Consider the following 22512-nt stretch of genomic DNA (forward strand, 5'->3'; position numbering starts at 1 on the left):
GTCCTGCGGTAAACTCATACCGAGGTTGTTGAGGGTAAAAATTGGTAGTGAAATGAGTCGTGTCTAATGGAAAAGGTGGTACTTGGAAAGTAAAGGATGATGGATCAAAGCTTGGCCTGGGCAAGGTTGGCTGTGTCATAGCCGAGGTTGGTGGTGCAGTGAATATATTAGAAGCTACTCCCGAAATCAATGCCTGGGGGCAAACCTCAGAAGGCATTCCAGTGAAGTGGGCTGACATGGTAGGGTATCCAAGAGGGGTGTTCGGGTAACTTATTGGGATGTTGGAAGTTCCACTTACTCTGGGAAGTAGCTTGGGGAAACCAGGTATTTCACTAGGCGGCTCTCTACCATTGGACCAAGCGTCCCACATTTCCAACATACGGAGGTGCAGTGCCCTATTCTCTTTAGCAGCCGCTGACTCTGAGGTTGGAATAATTGATATCGGGCTATCATCTGGGATGGGAATTGTTGGTAGAGACTTTCTGATGACATTTCAATACTTCCCTTGGATCTTGTAAAGTAAGGGTGCGAATCCAGGTTACCACAAACCAACCACCTTAAAACAGAACCTAAACTCAACAACAGACACAACAAACCGGTTAGTTCGAGGCAATTAACATATAGGGAATCGCACATTGGGGGTTGTGATGCACCTATATAGTTAAATGTGTTTCTACATGTTTTGCAATGATTACATGTCTCATCCCGGCTTTTGTTTATCTCCCCGATCTTTCTCTTTCTCTCTTTTGCACTCTCTTATTATTTTTTCTCTTGTTTTCGTTCTCTTTTTCTTGTTTTCTCTTTCCTTTTGGTTTTCTCTTTTCATCATTTTCTCTTTTATTTGAGTTATTTAAAACCATGGCCGGATCCGATAGGGATTGCCTATGTATCACGATGTCACGTGAATCAGATCATCACGTAGTTCAAAGAATAAATGCAGAAATAAAAGAAAGAAACAATTTGTTTTTTTCTAAATTTTCACTAAAAATAAAAACTTCTAATTTTTCTATTACAATGACTCCATCATGCCTTTATAGGAATTGAAAAACTTAGAACATACTCGAAACAGACTCTAGAACTGAAAACTGAAATACAGACTCAAAACGAAAATCAAGAGTACATAAGTGCTTCCAAAACTACTCCAAGGACCCGTGGGACATCAGTTGGTCTCGCCACGGGCCTATGTGTAAGATCTCCTTGGAGGCGATCTAGGTCATTCATTATTTGGCGAACAAAGGTCCTCACTACGGTGAAGAAGGTGGTTCTAGCCATGTCCTCACATTCATGGCATTTCATGACGATATAGTCGGCAATTGCTCTAACCCTTTCCCTAATGATGCCTTCTCTTGGAGAAAACATCCAATTTGTTGAGACCTAGCTTCTAGCACTTGGGTGTCATGATGGCTTTGACCCTGCAACTGTTGTATATCCTCTTCTAGCTGAGACATTAGTGCATAACAATGCTCCCTCTTTGCTTTAAAGTTCTTTGTTTGTTTGGCCATCTCATTCTCGAGGGTAGTTAATTTTTTCTTCAGGTTTGTGACTTCTCCATCATATTTCCTTTTCAATTGCCAGACAAACTCTGCCCGTCCCCCTGCGTTCTTCGCCAACTGTGCTCGGGCTCTTGCTAGACTACCCTCGAATTTTTCCAAATCATCCTCGTACTCAGATATTTTCCTCCTAAGACCATTTATGAGTCTTTCATCTGCTCTGCTTCTTTCCTGGTTCTCAGCAACTATCTTTATTTTTTGGATCTGGGCTCGAAGGGCTTTGTTTTCTTGGGACAGCTTTTTCTTTTTCCCTTCATCAACAGCAGCCTGTACACTACTATCAAATTTCAGATCTTTGATTTGCCCCTCCAATTTGCTTATCTTGGACCTGTAGCTTATCTCTTTTGCCAACCGATCTCATTGTTCTCGTGCCCCATCAGTGAATTGTTGGACATGGGGCCTTTTGGCGGGCCGTTCAGGCTCTTGATTGAAACCTTTTACCATACCAGGTCGTGTAACTAGGCTCTAATTTGCCTTTGGACAAATCCCGCACCTGAGTCTGTGGCTTCAGGAACCGACACTGATGCCAAATCTGGAGAACCTTTTCTTCCGGGAATGCAGCTTTTGGACCTAATTCAATGACTTGTCGACTCAAATCTTCATCATGAGAGATTGTTTGGTACCAGCCTAGCTGGCGCAAAATCCTGTGTGGAGCATATGGCTGAATACTCTGAAGACCCCTCAATAGAATAAAACATACTTCAGCCGACATATAAATGACTTCAGTGACCGGGAGCCAACCAAACGTCCACTCAATTCTGCTAGCAGTCAAAGAACTCAAGTGTGCGAACCATGCCTCCGTACCTTCCGAAAACTCATGAACCTCCATCTGGTTTTCATGTTCTTCAATGCAGTTAAGACCAGTCATAACATAGTTCATGTACCCCGGACGATGGCAAAGGTGTTCTTCCATCCAAAGTTGTAAAAGCATGTTGCGACCCTCAAAAAATTTCCCCCCTGCTCGGCAAACAGTTAGAGCTCGATAAATCTCTGCTAGGATCATCGGTACAATGGTGCCATTAGCCTTTTAATCATGAAGTCGGTCATTCCTACGAGCCCCAACTCTATATGTCCATCCTTCTTCAGGCAGATTAAGGTGCCCAAGAATGCCACTATAAAGGCCAGTCCCCGACGTGCTTCCCATTTACTTTTGTTCCCTGAATGAGTTAGACCAGTGTCCGGAGCCTCAAAACCATGGGGATCCCCATAACGACGGTACATGAAGTAGAATGTGCAAAATCCCTTAGCCAAATTTTCATTTTGACTTCCCGACTGATACTCAGAAGGTCCAGAAACTTGTGAGGAGTCACCGCTCTTAGTGCCACTGGGTACCGGTTCCTGAGATTCCCACTAAGACCAGTATAGACCGCTATTTTCTAAAGTGTAGGGGTTAGCTCAAAATCAGAGAAATGAAATATATTATGCGTCGGGTCCCAAAAAGGTATTAAAGCCTCAATTATATCCAACCTCGGTTTAATCTTCAAAGACCAATGAGACCGACCAAAGCTTTTACCGCAGCACCTCTACTGACTTCCCCTAAGTCATTTCACCACATATGGAGTTCTAACGGGATTTTCTTGAGGAGTGTGAAGGGTTCATTTTCAATAGTGCTCATCCTGCACATTTATTTAAAGTGGTCGATTAAAAGACTATGATTTATTTTGACTCAAGAGAAGATTATCAATTTTTCAAAATTGCAATTCAAAACAAAAACACCTTTGCAAATACGGCCCTTCAGCACCTCACGAAAGAAGATTTTAGGGTTGTGTTCTCTAATTGGCCAAAAATTTGAAAAAGGACCATAGGTGGTTATTCTTGTAAAATCAGCCTTCCAACGCCATTTTGGGACATTTTGGCTATTTAGAAAAGAACGGCATCACCTAATTTTATTTACGACAGAATAACAACATTTTATATTTTTGGGTTATTTTTTGCAAAAATAGAGTTGGACCCGGTGAGGGTTGCCTACGTATCCATCCGGTGAAAATCAAACTTGCGTAGTTCGGGCAATTTTGACGCAACAGAAAACAACACCAAATAAATTTTTTGAAACAATTTTCCTTTTTTCTCTCTTTTTCTTTTCTTTTTTTTAAAAATCTCAGTAGAGTTTCGGTACTTTTTGGACACCAAATTTTCCAAAGACGGGTAATTTTCTCTCTCATACCTCAATTTAATTTTTTTAATTTTTCTCCCTTATTCTAGAAATCGGTCAACATGAAATCTGAAGCAAATAAATGTACAAGTAGCAAGTAATATGCATCAGGATGGTCTTTTGATTTCGGGTATACTTGTCCTAGACGGACCCAACCCCTGTGTTGAGTCCCCAAAGTCAAATGCACGTGATGCAAACAAGCGTTCCTACTAAGGATCCGGCATGAGGCTATGTTATACTAGGTTTAAAAACCTGGGTGTATTGTTCTAGACCTGACTTACCCGAGCGAATAGCTCGAGCCGAGGGGGGTAGCGTACCGGGAATACAGAAGCTTCACCGACTTTGCAACTTATCCGAACCTCATTCTAAAATTGGTATATGACACTAACAGAAAAGAAGTTACACGAAGTGCACACTTCCCAGATGATTTAGAAGACTCAGAGAGAGGAGGGTTTCGTAGCAATTTATATACAGTTCAAACAATATCAAAGCGGTAAAAAGCGGCAATTAGCACATTAGGATCAAACATGTAAAATTCAGATAATTAATAAAGCCAAGTATAACAGCTATTCTAAGCTCGAATTTTTGAACTCTGAACCAAAAGTTCTGGGTTATGGTCCCTAGTAGAGTCGTCAGAGCTGTAACACCTCATTTTTACACCTGAGGGTATATGGAAGTTTTTTCAATTAAATTGACATAAATCTAAATGGGATTAATTAATTTATCAGAGTCGCTACTTGGAATAGTTTATTTGATGTTCCAAGTCACCGGTTTATTTTAAAATTCCAAATCGAGGAAATTTCGATTTTACTTTATAAGTCTACGAAACAGAAATTCTAGATAAGGGATTATGTTAACCCGGGAGAAGGTGTTAGGCATTCTCGGGTTCCGTAGTTCTAGAACGGTCGCTTAAACTATTAATAATTGACCTTTATCTAATTAATTACAAGTTTTAAACCTATTTTGCATTTTAAATTTATAACCGCTTTTATTAATTTAAAACCGCTTTTAGGATTCATGGGATTATTTATTAGAACAAAACACAATGCGAATCACGCTACATGAAATGCACCCACGATTCACGACATGTTTATTTTATTAAAATTCGAAGTTGTTATGATCGGGTTACATGAAATGCACCCCCAAATTTTAGAAATTAGGTATCACAAACTACGTCACAGGAACTGTACCCGTAGCTATGATGATTTTATTATAAACGCGCCTAAAGCAAACTACGAGTGTTTAAGAATGATGTTTTACTATACAAAGTTAATACTTAATGTGAGGACCATAAGTTATGGGTTTTGCTTGTGTATGGAACACCTCAATTTTATTTTTAACAAGGGTTGTATTTCACTTAAGCAAAGTATAAGGATACTAATATTTTACTCCTATTTTGGAATTCAATAAGAATCTATTCAATCAAGGACATGCTTAAAGGGTGAAGGACCAAGCTTTTAAATTATTTTTGAAAAGGAGTTTGGGTTTGGGCCAGCAATGGCTCATTACTTAGGAAATTCAGCTTTTGAAAGCTATATTTGGGCTCAGGATTTTGGCCCAGCAGAAAAGAGCCCAAAGCCCTGCTCCTCTAAAGAGATTTCAATCAGATTTGCCTACATTGGGCTAGTATCAGGCGGGCCCAGTTGTGGTTATCTAATGTTTGGGCCAATCTACCTTTATGTTTTAAACTTACCCAATTGCCAAAAGCATTGCAAAACAAACGGTTCACTTTGATATAGAAAATCAAAAACAAAAACTTCAAAAATGCAATCCTAATTTGAGGACTAATTTTACTAATATGATTCACAAGACATAAAATACATACATTCATACTATATGTGTACAAAAGGAGACTTTAAAACCAAAACTAGCTGCTGATTTTAGTACCCAGGCCTGATGGCCTAAGCCCAGGCTTGTGGAGATTTATTCTTCTCCCAGCTGGCTCAATTGCAGGCCTAACCCAATTTCGTTGCACAGACAAGCCTTTTAACCTTAAAGGTTTGGCCTGTAGCCTTGGCCATTGCATCATCTATACTTGTAAAAGCATCATGACAAATAACTACATTCCAAACAACATTTTTTGATTTAATAAGAACAGAAATTAACTTATTACAGGCCTCCAAATGAATATAAAGCTCTCCAAATCATAAACATACACTACAATCTATTGTAAATATGAACTACTACATTAACAACTAAGCTATTACAAATTTCATGTAATTGATAGCCTAATGAATACTTGCCCCTTTTTGGATATGACTTATCCATCAGAAGCCTAATCCACCCCATGAAAACCACCAGTTTCAGCATGCCTTTTGACGGCAAAATCCCATCTTTAGCTTGGATCTAGCTGATTTGGCCAACTGGTGGCCAAATCTGCAGATTACAGCCATATGACCAACAACAGTATCCTCAAGTTAATATCAATCTCCTTCAGTCACACATGCAGAAAACTATTGGAATCCTGTATTATACCTAAAGCTAGAGCTAAAACATGCAGCCTTTAGCCATATTACCTTAGTCATGCAACATTCATACCCCACTAAATCTCATAGATATAAACAACTCACAGATTCAGCTTTTAAAAATGAAATGCTAAGGTACCAAATAGATACGATTCAACTATGGACTAACTTATGCTAAATCATTTTACCTTAAAAAGAACATTAATTTAACATGATGGATCAAACTATGTAACATGCTGGATCAAACTAGATTATGACATAATCATTCCAAACATTAATTTAGCAAGCCAAATGTGATAGAAACCTGGACAACACTAAACATATACAACAGAATATAATACTTGACACAAAAATACATGTACTCAAGCATGGATTAAACAAATATTTTCATTCAATGGAAAAGTATGGAGGTACAGCCACATACCTAAAGGCAAAAAAAGAAAAGAAGAACAACATAAGACCAAATGAGAGGTCAAAATAATCAGATTTGGAGCTCAACCAAGCCTTAAACAAACACAACAACGAACAGCAACAAATAGATCCCAGCAAAAGAAATCTTCAGCTTCAACCCATTTTTGTCTTATGAAAAACCCAGAAAAAACTCTCAAAGTGGTTCTTTAAGTTTGCTAAAATCAGAGGAAAATAAATTCACTTTTCGGAGAAAATAACTGAACTTGTTAGAGTGTATTTTTAGGGTTCCAAAATATAATCTTTTAGTGAAAGAAGAGTCTATATATAGTCTTTTAATGGTGCCATGTGCTGATGAAAATAGAATGGGAATTATTCCCTCACAAGGCATCTTTTGTAATAGAAATGGGATAGCTGGCAGTCTTTGATTGGCTCCAGCATTTGTGTTGGCCAAAATTGGGTTAGCTGCCCCAGATTCTAGAAGTTTCCCTTCTAAAAATCTGATTTCCTATTCCCAAATTAACCTCATAAGTTTCATCTATTCAATTAATACCCTAAAAGTTCTAAACATTTACAAACCTAGGTAAACAGAAAACAGACTAACTAATATCTAACAAACGGATTGAAAGCAAATAAAACTTTAAAGATGAAAGTTGAGCATATGAAAACTGGCAAATGAACCCAAACCTCTAAAATGAAACCAATTCATAATAAACTCTAAATTAATTATGAACTAAGCCAGATAATGAACCCTAAATGGAACTTGCACAAATACTGGAATGATTCTGGAAACTAGAATGGATAAATCGATGCACTTTAAAATAAAATTATTAACTAAATATGTCCAAATAACCAACAGCAATGCAATTGAACCTTTAGCTACACCTAAATTCTTCTAGCATATACTGAAGTCAAAAATTACTATTGGAACAGAATTATTTCATGCATTAAACTAAAATTGACATAAGACCTATGATGAAATCCTAACATGATATTGACTAATCTAAAATCCTAAATACAAAAGCAAAACAATCGACACACAAACCTAAAATGTAGCTAAACAGAATTAAAATCATGATGAGAAAACCAAAAGAAGGAAGAGGAAAAGAACAGGAAAAAACGAATAGAATTAAAGCAAAAGAAAATTACCTATGTTCAATCTGGATCCAACAAAACATCCGACCACTTTCTTCAATAAAATGAAATGAACCTTAACTAACATTAATCGATTTTCCTTAACAAGGAACAATCGACTAATGAAAGTTTGGGGTTCACTTGACCAACCACTGACCAAGAAAAGAAAAAGGGGAGAATTTAGAGATTTTCCGGAATCTTAGATTTAAGATTCGACCAGATTGGGATTGATTCAAGATGACCCATGGGGATATTTGGGAATAGGAGGAAGGGGGATTGCATGGTGTGAATTTGGTGACGTTTGGGTGACTTAGGGTTTAGAACCTGATTTTTGGATCTAAGATTCGAGGTTTTGGGTGGGGATTTTGGAGAAAGGCTTGTGGATTTGGAAAGAGGAAGGGACAGGGGTTATGGGGTGTTAGTTTGAAGGTGTTTGGAGTACCGGAACAGCCGTGAGGCAATTTCCGGTGGTGGTTGGCGGCAGAGACGGTGAGGTATTTTAGGGCGGCTAGGGTTTGGGGTTAGATACATAGACAATGTGAAATGCGGGGGGGGGGGGGGGTGTTTCTGGGGTTATGGGGAGTTCCGACTATTTTATATTAAAATAAGATCAGTTCCCAGCCGTTAGATTTGTGATGATCAACGACTGGGATTATTTGGGGCAAAAAACAGTGTCGTTTGGAGGGTGGGGGACTTGGACCGGGCAAGGCTGATTGGGATTGGGTTTGGGTTAGTTTGGAACGGGTTTTCGCTTTAAAAATTGTCCCAAATTCAGAAAAATAACTCCCTTTTTTAATTAACCAATTATTTCCTTTTTCTTTTTCTTTTTTTTCTTTTTTCTTTAATATAAAACCCTATATTAAAATTTTAAATTAATCTAAGATTGTAAAATTAAGCCAAATATCTAATTGCAATAATTATAAAATTACTTGATCCTAAATTAAGAGAAAAATCACTAATCTAAAAATTAAAAAGGTAAAAAATGTAAAATGAGCTATTTTTGTGATTTTTATTTTTTAATAAATAAATAATTGACTAATTAATCCTAAAAATATAAAAATAAAACCTAAATGCAATGCATGTTATTTTTGGTATTTTTCATGATTTTAATAAAAATTAAACATGCACAAAAATGCAAGCACTTAATAAAAATCGTACAAAAATTCCTATAAAATGGCAAATAATTGGAAAAAATCTATTTTCTTGGATTTTATAGGAGTATTTCATATAGGGCAAAAAACACATGCTCACAAGGAGAGTGCAGGACAGGATTGGGAAGCATATTTAGGGATAGAATTGCACATAGAACAGGGACAAACACTTTGAAACTAACAAGTATGAAAATAAACGAAGTCATAAACTAATAATGACCAACTCATGAGCATGCTTTCACAGAAGACAATACAAAATTCAGGCTAGGATAAGTCACAGAAAAGCAATCCATTGATCACTAATGGGTCAAGAAGTACATTAATTATTAATAAAAGGTATCAAAACATACTTAATATTAAAAGACAGTTTTAAGTTACACATAATTAAGCAAATTTCGCCAAGTAATCTATCGAGTTAAACATGTCTAGAATACAGAAAGTAACTAATCAATTAGCAGTAACATATTGAATGAGTAACAAAGTAGGAAAGAGTTTCAACGACTTACTAGTTCAGATAAAACAGAAAGAAGTTTAGCAATGCAACAATGATTATCAACAGCAGCAAACGATAGAAGATTTTTGGCCTTGACTTCCAGCCGGCCAGGAATCAAAGCAGAATAGAATAACAGTATAGTATATAGTTTTAGTAGTGAGATACTAGAGTTCTGAGTCTTGTTGTAAGGGGAAAGAGGGAAGGAGTTTAAATAGCATTAGATTAGGGTACCTATATATGGAAACAATAAATCAGCTAATTTAAGAAAAAAAACTCAGAACATTATTAAGGCAAGCCAAGAAGAACAGTACATAAAACGCGTAAAATATGCAATCACAGTAATTTTAGGAAATCAAACAGGCTTGAGAAGACCCTTAGGTTAAAAGAAAGAGTCATAAATAGATAGACAGAATCAGTAAGGGAAAAAAGGAATAAGAATTAAAACCCTAATTTTATGGGTAAGTAAAATTAGTTGGAATAATTAAAGGAAAATCATAATAACATGCACATAGACAAATATAGGAAAGCATTGAAGAAAAAATGTTACCAAAAATAAGAACCATAACAAATCTGAGCCCTAATTTTAGGACAAATATAACTGGTCAGCAACATCACGAAAATTTTAATAGAGTGCACATAGATAGGCATACGGGAATATTAAGAAGATTTTTTTGATAAAAAAATAAGAAACAAAATTTAAACAGATCTTAAAGGATCTAAACCCCAATTTTTAAGGTGAATAAAGAATCAAAAGAATCTTCAGAGATTCATACCCAAAGAAGTGAAAACCTGAACATAGATAAAAAAGGGAGGAAAGTTCTTTTGGTCTGGAAATGGGAAATCGTCTTGCCATGTTAGGCAAGCCACTATGTTATACCATAATCGAGTAACCAGTAGCGAGACAAGATAAATAAGGTAAGAATATCATTGATTAAGTTGGAATCGAAGGGAGATTAGGGTGACGACGCTTAGGGTTTCAGAGGAGAAGAGAGGAGGGAGTTTAAGGGCGGCCGTTTGGTAAGAATGACTAGGGTTGGGGGAGAGATTTGGGTCAGGTATAAACGAGTATTGGGTTAGGGGGTTATTTAGTTTGGGCTGAGCGAATTGCGCTAGGTATTAAGTAGTTGGGCTGGGGTAATTGGGTTGGTTTGGGTATCTTAGGTCCGAAATTTTAATTGAAAATAGCGGCCAGATTTTAAATACCCAATTTATTAAACAAATAATTAAAAAAATAATAAGCAAATAAAAAAAATATCATTTGTGCATAAAAATGATTCATAACAATTATTTAATACTATAAAAATATGGAAAGCTATTTTTTGCATAAATAAAGTAATCATAGGTATATATGGGCTATTATTGCAAAATGTGCAATTTTAGCCTTTAAAATACAAATGTATTGTGATAAATATTTTAAAAATATAATCTGGGTGTAAATGATGAAATTAATTGAAAAGATCATCATAAGAATAATTTGTGATGCAACTAATCAGTATTTATATAATAAAATATAGGAATAAATTGATTTAAAACCCCTTTAAATATTATAGAAAATTATGAAAAATGTTTGTATGTGTTTATAAATCAAATGATAATGCATATGTACTATTTTGAGAGTGTGTGTGTATGTATATGTGTGTATATATATATATATATGAAAAAATATGAGGAAAAAATTGGGTATCAACAGGCCACCACATCTTCGGTTCTGACGAAAAAGAAGTTGTGCCAGAACTGACGATTTGCCTTGTCATCCATCTTCACCATCAGGCATTTACCTTCTCGATGGCGAAGGTTCAACATTGTCCCTCTATAGAAACTCGGAGCGAAGAGATGCATCAAATGTCGGAGTGTGACCTCGAACCCGGCCAACTCCGCAAATTTTGTGAGCATCCTAATGAGCTTGTAGATGTATGGAGAGAGATGGGCCGGGCAAACACCATAGTAACGGCAAAACTCCTCCAACAATGGGAGAAGAGGAAGAGTGTAGCCGACATGGAAGGGATATGCATAGAACGCGCAATATCCGGGGCGGTGGATTTGTACCATATCACGCCCTGCCGGGACTAGATCGATGCAGGCAGGAATGTTGAATTTTTCCCTAAGCTCTTCTAGATCGGCCTCTTTCTTCGCCGACTCAGAGACCTCGGGCTCATCTTCAGGCGTCTTCTAAAAGTCAGACGTAACTTTCTCACTACGAGGGATTATTTCCTCCATCGTAGGAAATTCTCATCTTCAATGGCGACAGAGACGCCATCAGTGTGAGGGGGTATAAGCACCGCCAAAGGGATATGGTCAGTTACCACACCGGAACTAGACGATACGTTAGCCATATTTTTGGAGAGAGGATATTTAGACAAGGAAGTATTATAAGCAACAAGAATAATTAAGATCAGGAAAAAAGAAACACAACGATGGTGGAAGAAGAAGAAGGTACAAGGTTTTGATGACAAAAACACGTAAAAAACAAATGAATGTCATCACATCTCTATTTATAAGAATTTGGGCATCAAAACCAAGAGATTATGCCATCATTACCTAGCACTAGAATCGAAACGGCAGCCCTAACTGACAGTCGCACGAGAAACGACGCAAAGCATCGGGAAAATGCATCATAATGATGCATGATGTCATAACGTCATTCTGGTGCGGAAACGACACAACCCCAAAGTTGCAGCTCACGAAAGGCCACGTAGCCAGTTCGTCCCAAACTTAACTGCCCGACCCACTCGTCCACTCTCCTCGACCATAACCAACAAAGTTTGCTCATCGAGGTTGTCTAAGGATGGCCTCAATAAGTGGAGGGACTAACTGTATAGGTTGAAATCTACCACGGAACATTTAGGGCAAGGAAGTATTAAGGGGAGAATCGAGGTCAATCAGGAAATGGCGAAGCTCGTTGTCGGGATACCTACAATGGTCGAGGACGAGGTCCGCGGAAAGAGTTGTAACGGCTAGTTTTTAGAATAAGGTAATAAAGGGAATATCCTAAAGAATATTCTCTGCACATACTATTAGGGTTTACTAGGGATATCTCCTATATAAAGAAGACAAAAGATAGGGAACATATGCATGTAATATTCACTTGACAAGAACAGATTTATAAAAAAGATTCTCTCTCTCTAGCAAAGATACAAACACTACATTTTCATCAAGATTCTTATTCATATTATTCCATACTTTTCCATCAGATCCGAGAATAGTTCGAACATTCTAGGATTTATCTGTCACTCAACATTGTCAGGAGGAAGGATCATCTAATTCATTATTTATTAGGTGAACCACTCCTCCTATTTACTTAAATGTCATTTATTGTTATTTATTGCTAATTACTCCTCCATTATTGCTGATACCTTTTAGAATATTTAATGCTTGTTATTGTCAATGTCTCACCAGATCTGTTCAGTGATTAGCTACATTTTCAGAACTTACATTTAGAGATATTATTATAAACTAGGTTTAACCCGTCATTATAAAAATATTATAATTTTAATCGAAAGTCATACTTTTTGGTCGAACAATGTTAAGTTATTGCTTCTTCTAATTTCTTAACCTTTAAATAATTTTCCTTTTCTTAAAGGATTTCTCAAGTCACGGAAAAAGAAAAGCATTTTTCAAGGGAAAAAGAAGAAAAAAAAATCAACCAATCAACTAGAGTCTCTGCATTCTATTGGTAATCATAATATAACTATTTATACCATGTATATCAGCGTACTTAAAGAAAGTTCTGTTAAATATGATCTGAGACTGACTATGCTTTGTGAACATGAGAGGAGTTTCTAAAAATAAAAAAGTTCTCCGCCCTCTAAATTATTAAAATGAAAAAATAAAAACAAAAAGAGGTGACAGTGGGAGACCTCGGCTTGTGTAAAAGGCATTTGGACTTGGATTGCTGGGGAGGTTGACCTATGTATGATCATGACTAAAACAATAAAAACTCTCGCTTTATTCTTAAACCACAATTTTGGAGAAAACCCATTCTGAAAGATTTGGACTTTGAGATGAAATAAAATAGATAATTGGGATGGCAAAAATAAAACAAAATTATAGAATGGGAAATCAAAATGGAAGGTTGAAGCAAAGAATGAAGAAGAAAATATGTTGAGGCTTAAGACTCTGTTTTCTTCTCTTGCAAAAATGCCATCCCATTCTTATAAGTTTTCCTCTTGTTAATAATTCATTCACTTTTCTTTCCCGTTATTCAACTTGTTTCTTGGTATCATCCGTAGAATCAAAGGTGTTGGGTTCGTTCGATTCTTTTTCACAAATTTAAAACTTTTCGTTTGAGTTTCATTTTTTTTTTCTACTTCCTTTCTTCCAATAATTCGTGGAATATTCTTATTTTTGGTTTACCTTCCCAGTTAATTATGTTCTATGCAATGCTTTAACCTCGTCAATTCAAAATAATTAATATCATTTCTAAGAATTTGTTTTACATGATTTGTAACTACTATGTGCATTATATTTCCTATAGTTCATCCTTTTTTAATTTTCCTGCTCCATATTGCAGGTGAGCTGTGTTGCGAACAGGAAGTTATTTTCACAAAGACTATATGTATGTTCTTACATTCCAAAAAGTTCAAAACATAGTACTGAATTAGTATTACTATGAAAAATATGAGAAAGAATGACAAATTTGTGCTTCCTATATATAGGATGGACATTCATGTAGAGTGTACACCAAGGAAGATGGAAGAATGTAGGATTTGCCATGATGCTGATGAAGATTCAAACATGGAGATTCCCTGTTCTTGCCGTGGAACCCTCAAGGTTTGTTATGGCAACTGTTTGCTCATTTGTTATAGATATCTGATATCTGAAAAATATGCTCATAGTATATATAATTTGTGACCATGACTTTCTATTTTTGGAATTCCTTTGGCTATTATGTGTTAATGTTAGGTGCAGCTCTTAGTACATTTCGCATTCTACCAGAGATTTGTAAAACTTCACAGTTTGGATTCCTATTTGTTTTTGTTTTTGGTTGCACAGAATCCAAAAGGTGAGGATAATATATAGTTTGATTTCATATGAGAAGATCAGTTATGCCATCATTGAACAGAAAGCTTTTTCTGTACTCTGATGTAACAAAATTATCATGAAACTGAACATGTCCTAAATGAAGCTGCAATAACAACGTGGATTTCATCGGATAAGCCAAAATGTAACTGCTGCTAAGACAAGCAGTGCCTTGGATGCTTGCATGCTCAATTGTTTAGTGATATTTTGTTCTTAATGAACCTTTTTCTATGCACAGTATGCCCATCGCAAATGTGTACAGAGGTGGTGCAATGAGAAGGGGGATACTGTCTGTGAAATTTGCCGCCAGGTTTGTAGGTCTAATTGTGATTGCATACTTTTTCATCCTGTGTTCATTCTTTAAACCAGGACCCAAATGTTGCTATTGAGTAGATTGCTCTTAACCATGCTTCTCTTTAATGCGAGATTACAGAATTTTAAGCCAAACTATACTGCACCAGCTCCTGTGTTTGGCCGATTTCCAATGAACATGAGGTACTTTTGACAGCTGAAATTTCACCAGTTATTTCTTCATAAAACTGTTCTTTATAGTTCCAGCTAATAACCAAGGTTGTTGTTGCTTGATCTTGTTCCATATCACAGAGGAAACTGGGAGATTTCCATGAATAGCCTTGATTATCCTCAATTTGTTGCATTGGCTTCTGCAGACCACAATTTTCTTGATTATGACTTTGATGAGTATTCAGTATTTTATCCAACAAGTTTGATATGCTGCCGCATGGTTGCCATAACGGTAAGCACCCACTGTGAATAGACAACATCTTGCTTCGAACATAAGAGTTGCTCAGAGTAAATTTGAGAAAAGAGCTGATTGTAGGGAAGAGTAGTTATGTAGGGACATCCTGTATTGCTCAATGGCGCATCCACTCTGGATAGAAAAGGCATATAGAATCACTAGACTAATCCACCTAAGCACTAGTTCTTGCCTCGAGCGAGATTATATTTTTATTTCTTGTTATCGGAAACAACATCTCTACCTTTAGTAGGTAGGGTAGGCTAGGGGTAAGCCTACGTACACACTACACTCCCCGTACCCCACTTGTGCGATTACACTGGGCTTGTTGTTGTTGGAGATACAATTTGTAAATTTGATTTCTTCCCTTTGTCCATGCAGTTTGTGCTTCTTCTGATGTTACGTACAATCCTGCCACTTATCCTTAGTGTTGCTGGAGATAATTCGATAACATTGATCATGGTTAGTGACACAATTAAAACTTAATTCAAAAGAAACTTTTTCGTTGGTTTATGTATTTGTCTTTCTAGTTATCAGTGTTGAAAACTGTCGGAATCCTACTGGCGGTCTATGCATTGGCGAAAGTTTTTCTTGCCATACGACATCGCAGGCATCAACAGGTGGGTAAAATATCAAATTTATTGTAGTAATATTTTTGAAGCTAAATCATCTCATAACATTCTATACTATTCTTCTTTTCTAATAGCTAGTGGTCTCTAATTCATTGTTATTTCTGTTGCCACAAGCTTCTAATAGCATCAGGCATTTCAACCTGTTATATTTCTGCTAATGGGACTCCACACAACTGCGCGTGAGCACAACAATACTCTCTATATATCCCATGAAATTTGCATAAACACCATATCTAAGACTAAAAAAATCAATCTGTTGATGTTTATTCTGATTTTGAATTACAGCAAAACTGCCTTTAATATACTAGTGATATTGATCTGCCAGATATGAAATGTAAGTTAAGAAGATGAGATGAGACTGATTTTGACATATACTCTTTGACAAATGACACTATGGACCCAAAACCTGAAAGAAATATTACTTGCAATGATAAATCATTGGCAGTACACTCTGTAGCACTGTTGAAAATGTTGTAGCAATGAGTGGTTGTTGATTTCCAATTTCCTCTCTTCTTTATGTTTGTTTTAGGATCTTCATCACTCTCAGATTACCCCATCAGATGAGGAAACTGAGTTGCCATTACAACAGCATCCGCATTCTCAGATTGCTCCATTAGATGATGAGAATGAACTACCACTACAGCCACCTCGGCCACATTTTATACATGTCCAATGAATCCTTAATTAGCTTAAAAGACTAAAATCTCAACACCAGTGGGAAGTTTGGCATTGCAACTGGTGGTCCTCTATTAATGTTCATCAGCTCGCTGCTCCGTGATGGAGTATTCTTCTGCTGAGATTCGATCATAAGATGGTTGAGCAAATTGATTGTCGCCATACATATTAGGCAAAGCAGCAAAAAGAAATCAAATGATCTGGTGTAACAGTATCTGCTAGCTTTGCTTGTATATCTTGTAACCCATCTTACTTCAGATTTACTTTTAACATTACAAGAGAAAATGACGTGTAGCAGAAGAGCAAAATGATATTTCAAGTGCAACTTTATGGCACTTAAAAGAATTAAGTTAAAAATATGATACGCAATTTAAATGCGAAAAATAACAAAATTGCCATCATATTTTTGCGAAGCTCGTTTAATGAAATACCACCACAAAAATATTTGCTTACAACCTCATCACTGAACCACGGGAAAGTTACTACTTTACGTGAATAAGCATTTAAACTCAAAAAAAATTATTCATCCTCCTCAACAAGAATAAGTAGCTAGCATATTCTGCATAGTACACCTTTCCACCTTAAAACGTTGAAAAGAAAGCAAATGCATCACACGACAGAAGTACCACGAAATTAGAAACACAGACCCAGGCAAAACAATAAATAAAGGAGAACACATGAAATCCAAACTAGTAATAGTCTCTCTGGCAAAGCACCATACGGATAAAAGATGCCAGAACATAAGCCTGCAGAGAACACAATCTAAACAAGGATGAGAATTGTGATCTCATTCCTCCTCGGACTCCGACTCGGCACTCTGCAGCCAATCAACAAAGGGTTTAACATTCTTCCAAATTTTGGAGTCCTTTTTATCCCCAGCAAGACCCTCTTGAAACCACTGCACTATAAATTCCTCCTCCAATACATCAGCATCATACAAAGCTTTCAAAACTAGAGCTACTTCTTTCACAGCTGCTGTGTTAGATTTCCCACAGAATTCTTCAAGTGCTCGGAGCAAACATAGTTGTGACCCCTCCTGTTGACCAACAGCAGCGAGAAGGAAACCTTTCTTCTTAATAACCTCCTTGGCAAATCCTTTCTCAACACCATCCAACAGTGCCTCATAGACAGCAGTAACTATGTCCTGAGGAGATCCAGCGAGTGAACCCAAGAAGGATCGAAATTGGCTGGCCGTGACTCCCTTCTTCAGATGTACTTTCACTTCCTCAACAAATGTCTTAGAGCTTCTCTCTCCATTCTCAGCTTTGGAATCATCCTCAGATGGCGCTGAAACAGCCTTGGAACTTTGGCGTGCTTGAGTAGCTGCCTTGGGTTTCTTCTCTGGCTCATTTGTGGAGAGCATAACCATTTCAGCTGTCACAGCACTCAACTGTTCCTGGATGCGCTGGTGCGCAGCTTCCATTGATGTATCAGTTTGCCACTGAACATCATCTTCTTCTTCATCCTCCTCTTCCACATTCACATGGCTTCTGGGTGGGGAAGCATGATCCTCATCAGAGCCACTGGCTTTCTTTTTGGAGCTAGGTTTTGCATTGGCTTCCTTGGAAGAAACCTTTTTCTTTGTTTCTTTCTTCAGCTTCTTCAGCTCTTCATCAGCAACCTCGCCTTCCTTTAATCGCTCCTTTTCAGCTCTTCTCATTGCTTTCTTGTCCTTGGCACCTTTCTTAGACTCAGGTGGGTTCTTAAGAATAAACGTTGTCAGCTTGTCTCTCATGTCTACATCAGAAATAAAACCACATGCAGCACACTTCAGTTGGATCATCTCTTTTTTAGTGATAATGATCTCAGTTTCAGGGTTTCCACACCCATAGCACTGAACGAATTTCTTAATGAAATTCTCAAGAAGACCAGCAAGCTTGGCAGTATCATGAGCTCCATTGACAAGGGAAGTTCCTGTTTTTTCGTCAAACTTTGATTGAGCCCCAAGCTCACAACCAAAAAATTTTGTGGTGTAAGATGCTGGCCTTGCTAGAGCTTTGGCAATGTCGACCATGTTGACCACGTTTGTCTTGATGCCATTTCCGCGTCCCTCTATCTTGGTAATCATCCTCGGCATCTTGTACCTGTAGAAGGCATCATCACTGTTGGCAGCTCCAATATTCTGCAAAGCCATTTTGATTCAGTGAAATTTCCTAAACAAAGCGTTAGGGGTTTTCAGAGGATCCTTTGGCCCAAAATTTGTTGAGAGAAGGTTGCGTCTGACTGCAACCACAAAACTCTAAGTGTCCTTCCGAAAACGAGTCGAGATGCATACAGTCTACCCGATCAGATATATGACTGCTACTTCTTCTTAAAGTAGGACAATATTCTCCAAGCAATCCAACAGATCCCAAATAGAGTATGGCTTGTTTGGACATAAAAGAAGCTTCAACTTGGACACTACAACTTGAAACCCCACAAAGATAAGATGCCAGCAACCTTCAGAAAGAAAGCCACATCAAAAACAAGGGGGAAGTTATACGAAAAAGCAGTTGTTACAAAATACAAGCAATGCCGTAAAAATTTAAAAATAAAAAATGATACTTACTTTTAAAGTCAATTCTTTCAGTCATATAGCTGAAGCAAGGTAAAATTTAAGGAAAATGATATATTCTGGGATTTATGTATATGAATAAATAGAAGGCCATAGGTAATGTTCTCATCATTTCAGAAATTTAACCCCAGCTAGAGTATAACATTACTTAGGAAATTTAATATTGAAATTTCATATCCGAGCTTCTGAGTTGCAAACTACAGTACCACTTGCTGGAAGAGTCGAAGAGAAACCCATTATTGTAAAATTTTAGAAATCAAAAGATATATCGCACACTAATAGGCAACGGCCGAGTCTTTAATATGAAATTGGTCAGATTTCTTCAAGCTGAATCAAATCGTATATGCATAACCATAGTTAATATAGCCTACTAATCGCCGTAACTTAATAAGTTATGATAATCCACTATAGGATGTTCAATCCTATGACCATCTAAGAGAAGCACAAATTGAGCATCAAGTAGTAAACCTAAATATCCAGTGCTATCTAAAATAAGAAGATACTCATAATCCACCTCATATGAAGCAAAAGAAAAAAAGGAAAAAAAAAAAGAGCATCAATGGTGGTAACAACTATTTCACTGTACATATACATTGGTACTTTCCTTTGCCTAATTCTACGGATGCTGACTACTCAGTTATACAAAAAATTATATGTGGCAGACGACTAAGGTATTGGCATTAAATACACAGAAGTGTACAACTTACTATAAAACAGGTATAAAGACATTGAAAAATCAATTACTACTCAATCAAAAAACTGAAGATAAACTATGTAATGCATAAAAACACGAAGCCGACATTCAATCAACAGTTCTATACGAGCAAAAGGAATATAGAAAAAAAAATACAGAGCAAATCGTAATTAGATATGTTACCTATTGAACGAAGCAAATAATATTTGAAGGAACAGGAAAAGTTGAGCAGTTGGAAAAGGAAGAGTAGGGTTTGAATATATAAAGGTTTAAAGGAGGTGAAGAGGAGAGGCGGCGAAGCGATTGGTTATATAGGGTTTGAAGGAAGGAAGGAAGGAATTGGTAAATACTTCTCTCAGTCCGTAAGAAATTTCAATTCTATTTTATTGATTTTTGGTTTCTATTACCCCTCTAAAAAATTCCCCATTTGTTCATCTTCACCGTTCATTATGCCTATTCATCCTCACAGAAAGAAAAATACCATTTCCTTCGACCAAGATGTAGGCATATAAATTTTATTAAAATTAAATTCATAAAATAATTTGGACTATATTTTAAATTCAAGATATATTGGTCCAAATAAATATTATGGGCTAATATATAAATGAATTAATTATATAAGTCCAATATATATGGATTAAATAAATAAGTCTTAATTCATTGAGCTAGCTCATTTAATTGGGCTAAATTGATGAGCTCACTTTATTATGCCCAATATATCATCTTCCTAGAGGCCCAGTTTGGTGCCACGTGTCAAATGATGTGGCACGCCAAGTCAAACTGAAGAGCCAATGGGATCATGCCACGTGTCAAAATGACAAGGCATGCCAAGTCACATTAAAAGGCAATGAAACCGCGCCACGTGTGCAAGTGACATGTTCTGCTCAATCAAATGATGTCTTGTCACACTTTAATTTGATTGGTCGAAAAGAGTTTGTTTTTATTATAACTCTTCCCTCCCACAACTATAAATTGGGGTCTTCATAACTCAGAAAAGACACTGGAAGTTATAACAAGAAGCAAGAGAGAGCTCATGGATCAAACGCTGCAGATTTCTCTAAAAACTACAAGCATTCAGGTGTTCTAAGGATTAAAAAATCAAGACGAAGATTCAAGAACAAGCTGCAAGACGTCAAGATCAAGATCAGACCTCAAGCACTTGGATTAAAATAAAACAAAATTTAAGATTAAGCTCAAAGGCTTTTTTATTTTCCATTGAAAAGTAGAATCAGAGGATTCATAGAGATTATAGCACTCAAATATTCGAAATAAAATACTACGATTGTTGCAATATTTTTCGGTCTTGATTTTATTTTCTCGACGCAATTTATTGTCTACAAACTCTGGAATGCCCAGTGGGATAATCTCTACCTCTCATCTCAACTTTTCAATCACCAAAATCCAAGAACATTGAAATGGCTTCAAAGAAAATCAACTCCGGTTCAACTTCCACCAAGGCTGCTAGCTCTAGGTTCTATGCTGATGTGGAAAGCATCCTCGATGTTACCTTTGGAAGCTTTGGACCAGTTACGAGGATCAAAGCGAGCGCTTTAGGACAACAAGCATCCTAAGTGTCGTCCGCATCAACACCTGTTTTCGGATCTTCATCCTCATAAGGAGCAAGATCTTCCACAAACGCAGCTGAAGGAGGAAGCGATGTTGCTGAAAAGATCAAGAAAACTCTTGCTTTGGTTGACCTTTCCGGATCCAAGCACTCTACTGTGAAGGAAGATGATGATGCTTCAAGTGATGGATCATTCCCACTTACACCACATAATGTGAGTCAATCAAGGATCAATCTGTGTGAAAATCGATGCTACTCTCCGTCATCCACGACAATGCCATGGTGACAAACACTTCATCTGTGGAGGAGCAGTTGGCAAACTTAACGGAAGCAATTGCTGGCTTGACCAAATTCATGCAAAATCAAGAGGCTAGAATTGACAAGCTAACAGACACGGTGGGAATCTTGATGGAAGAAGAATCCACCCATGCACCTGGTAAGCTCCCAGAAGTTCAAGGGAGTGACTCTCCCCCAAGACTAAGTAGCATCCGCTAAGGCTATACCTGTCTCGTCTAAAAGGATCATTCCAATCGATCAACTGAAGGAGTTCATTGAAGGAACCATTAAGAACAAATATGAAGTTGCTGCCAAATCCTCCCTTACATATGTCACACACCTTCTTCCACCAAACTTCACTAACCATCTTAAAATAAATAAAAGAATTTTTGAAGCTCAAAAGGGTTTTTAATTAAAAAGTGACAAAGTTGTGTTCAAAAGGAAATAACTCAGAGTCTCCACCTGACTTTGATTTCGGTGTGTCATGTCAATGTTTTTTTTTTTAAAAAATAATTTTTCCTTTCAAACACTTTGGACTCCAAAACTAAGTCTACACCAGAGATTTGGGTAAGGGGGTTCATTATACTCGTGGAGAAGGTGTTAGGCACTCCCCAAGTCTCGTAACTAGTACGGTTGCAAACTTGATCTAGTCGGCTTTTAAGAATATTCTAATTGAGGCAAAAAAACACAAAACAAGATAAACACACAAGAGGCTCGAGGTCGTCCCCACCTAATAAAAGAAAATAGAAAAGAAAATTAAAATAAAGTCCAAAATACTAATATATATTACTCCCTCTGTTTCAATTTATGTGAACCTATTTCCTTTTTGGTCCGTTCCAAAAAGAATGACCCCTTTCTAAATTTGGTAATAATTTAGCTTAAACTTACCATTCTACCCTTAATGAAAAGCTTGTATCATCACACAAGTACTTTGAGCCCTTTTTTGACTTGTTTAGGACCACAAATTCCAAAAATCTTCATTTTTTCTTAA

General features: G+C 36.9%; 2 protein-coding genes across 2 annotated transcripts; one reads left to right on the top strand and one right to left on the bottom strand.

Annotated features, from left to right (window-relative positions):
• The first annotated feature begins 13420 nt into the window (after positions 1-13420).
• Positions 13421-17607, top strand: LOC107780872 (uncharacterized). Its single transcript, XM_016601476.2, has 9 exons — positions 13421-13590; positions 13864-13908; positions 14009-14123; positions 14611-14682; positions 14806-14867; positions 14976-15126; positions 15508-15588; positions 15657-15746; positions 16288-17607. Coding segments are annotated over exons 2-9 (720 nt in total). The 5' UTR covers positions 13421-13590; positions 13864-13906; the 3' UTR covers positions 16435-17607.
• Positions 16912-20061, bottom strand: LOC107780869 (eukaryotic translation initiation factor 5-like). Its single transcript, XM_016601473.2, has 2 exons — positions 19865-20061; positions 16912-18872 (listed from the first exon to the last, which is right to left on the bottom strand). Exon 2 carries the CDS (start codon positions 18565-18567, stop codon positions 17221-17223), a length of 1347 nt encoding a protein of 448 aa, XP_016456959.1. The 5' UTR covers positions 18568-18872; positions 19865-20061; the 3' UTR covers positions 16912-17220.
• Positions 20062-22512: the final 2451 nt, after the last annotated feature.

Source organism: Nicotiana tabacum, chromosome 3, assembly GCF_000715075.1.
Source record: "Nicotiana tabacum cultivar K326 chromosome 3, ASM71507v2, whole genome shotgun sequence".
Classification (NCBI taxonomy): Eukaryota; Viridiplantae; Streptophyta; class Magnoliopsida; order Solanales; family Solanaceae; genus Nicotiana; species Nicotiana tabacum.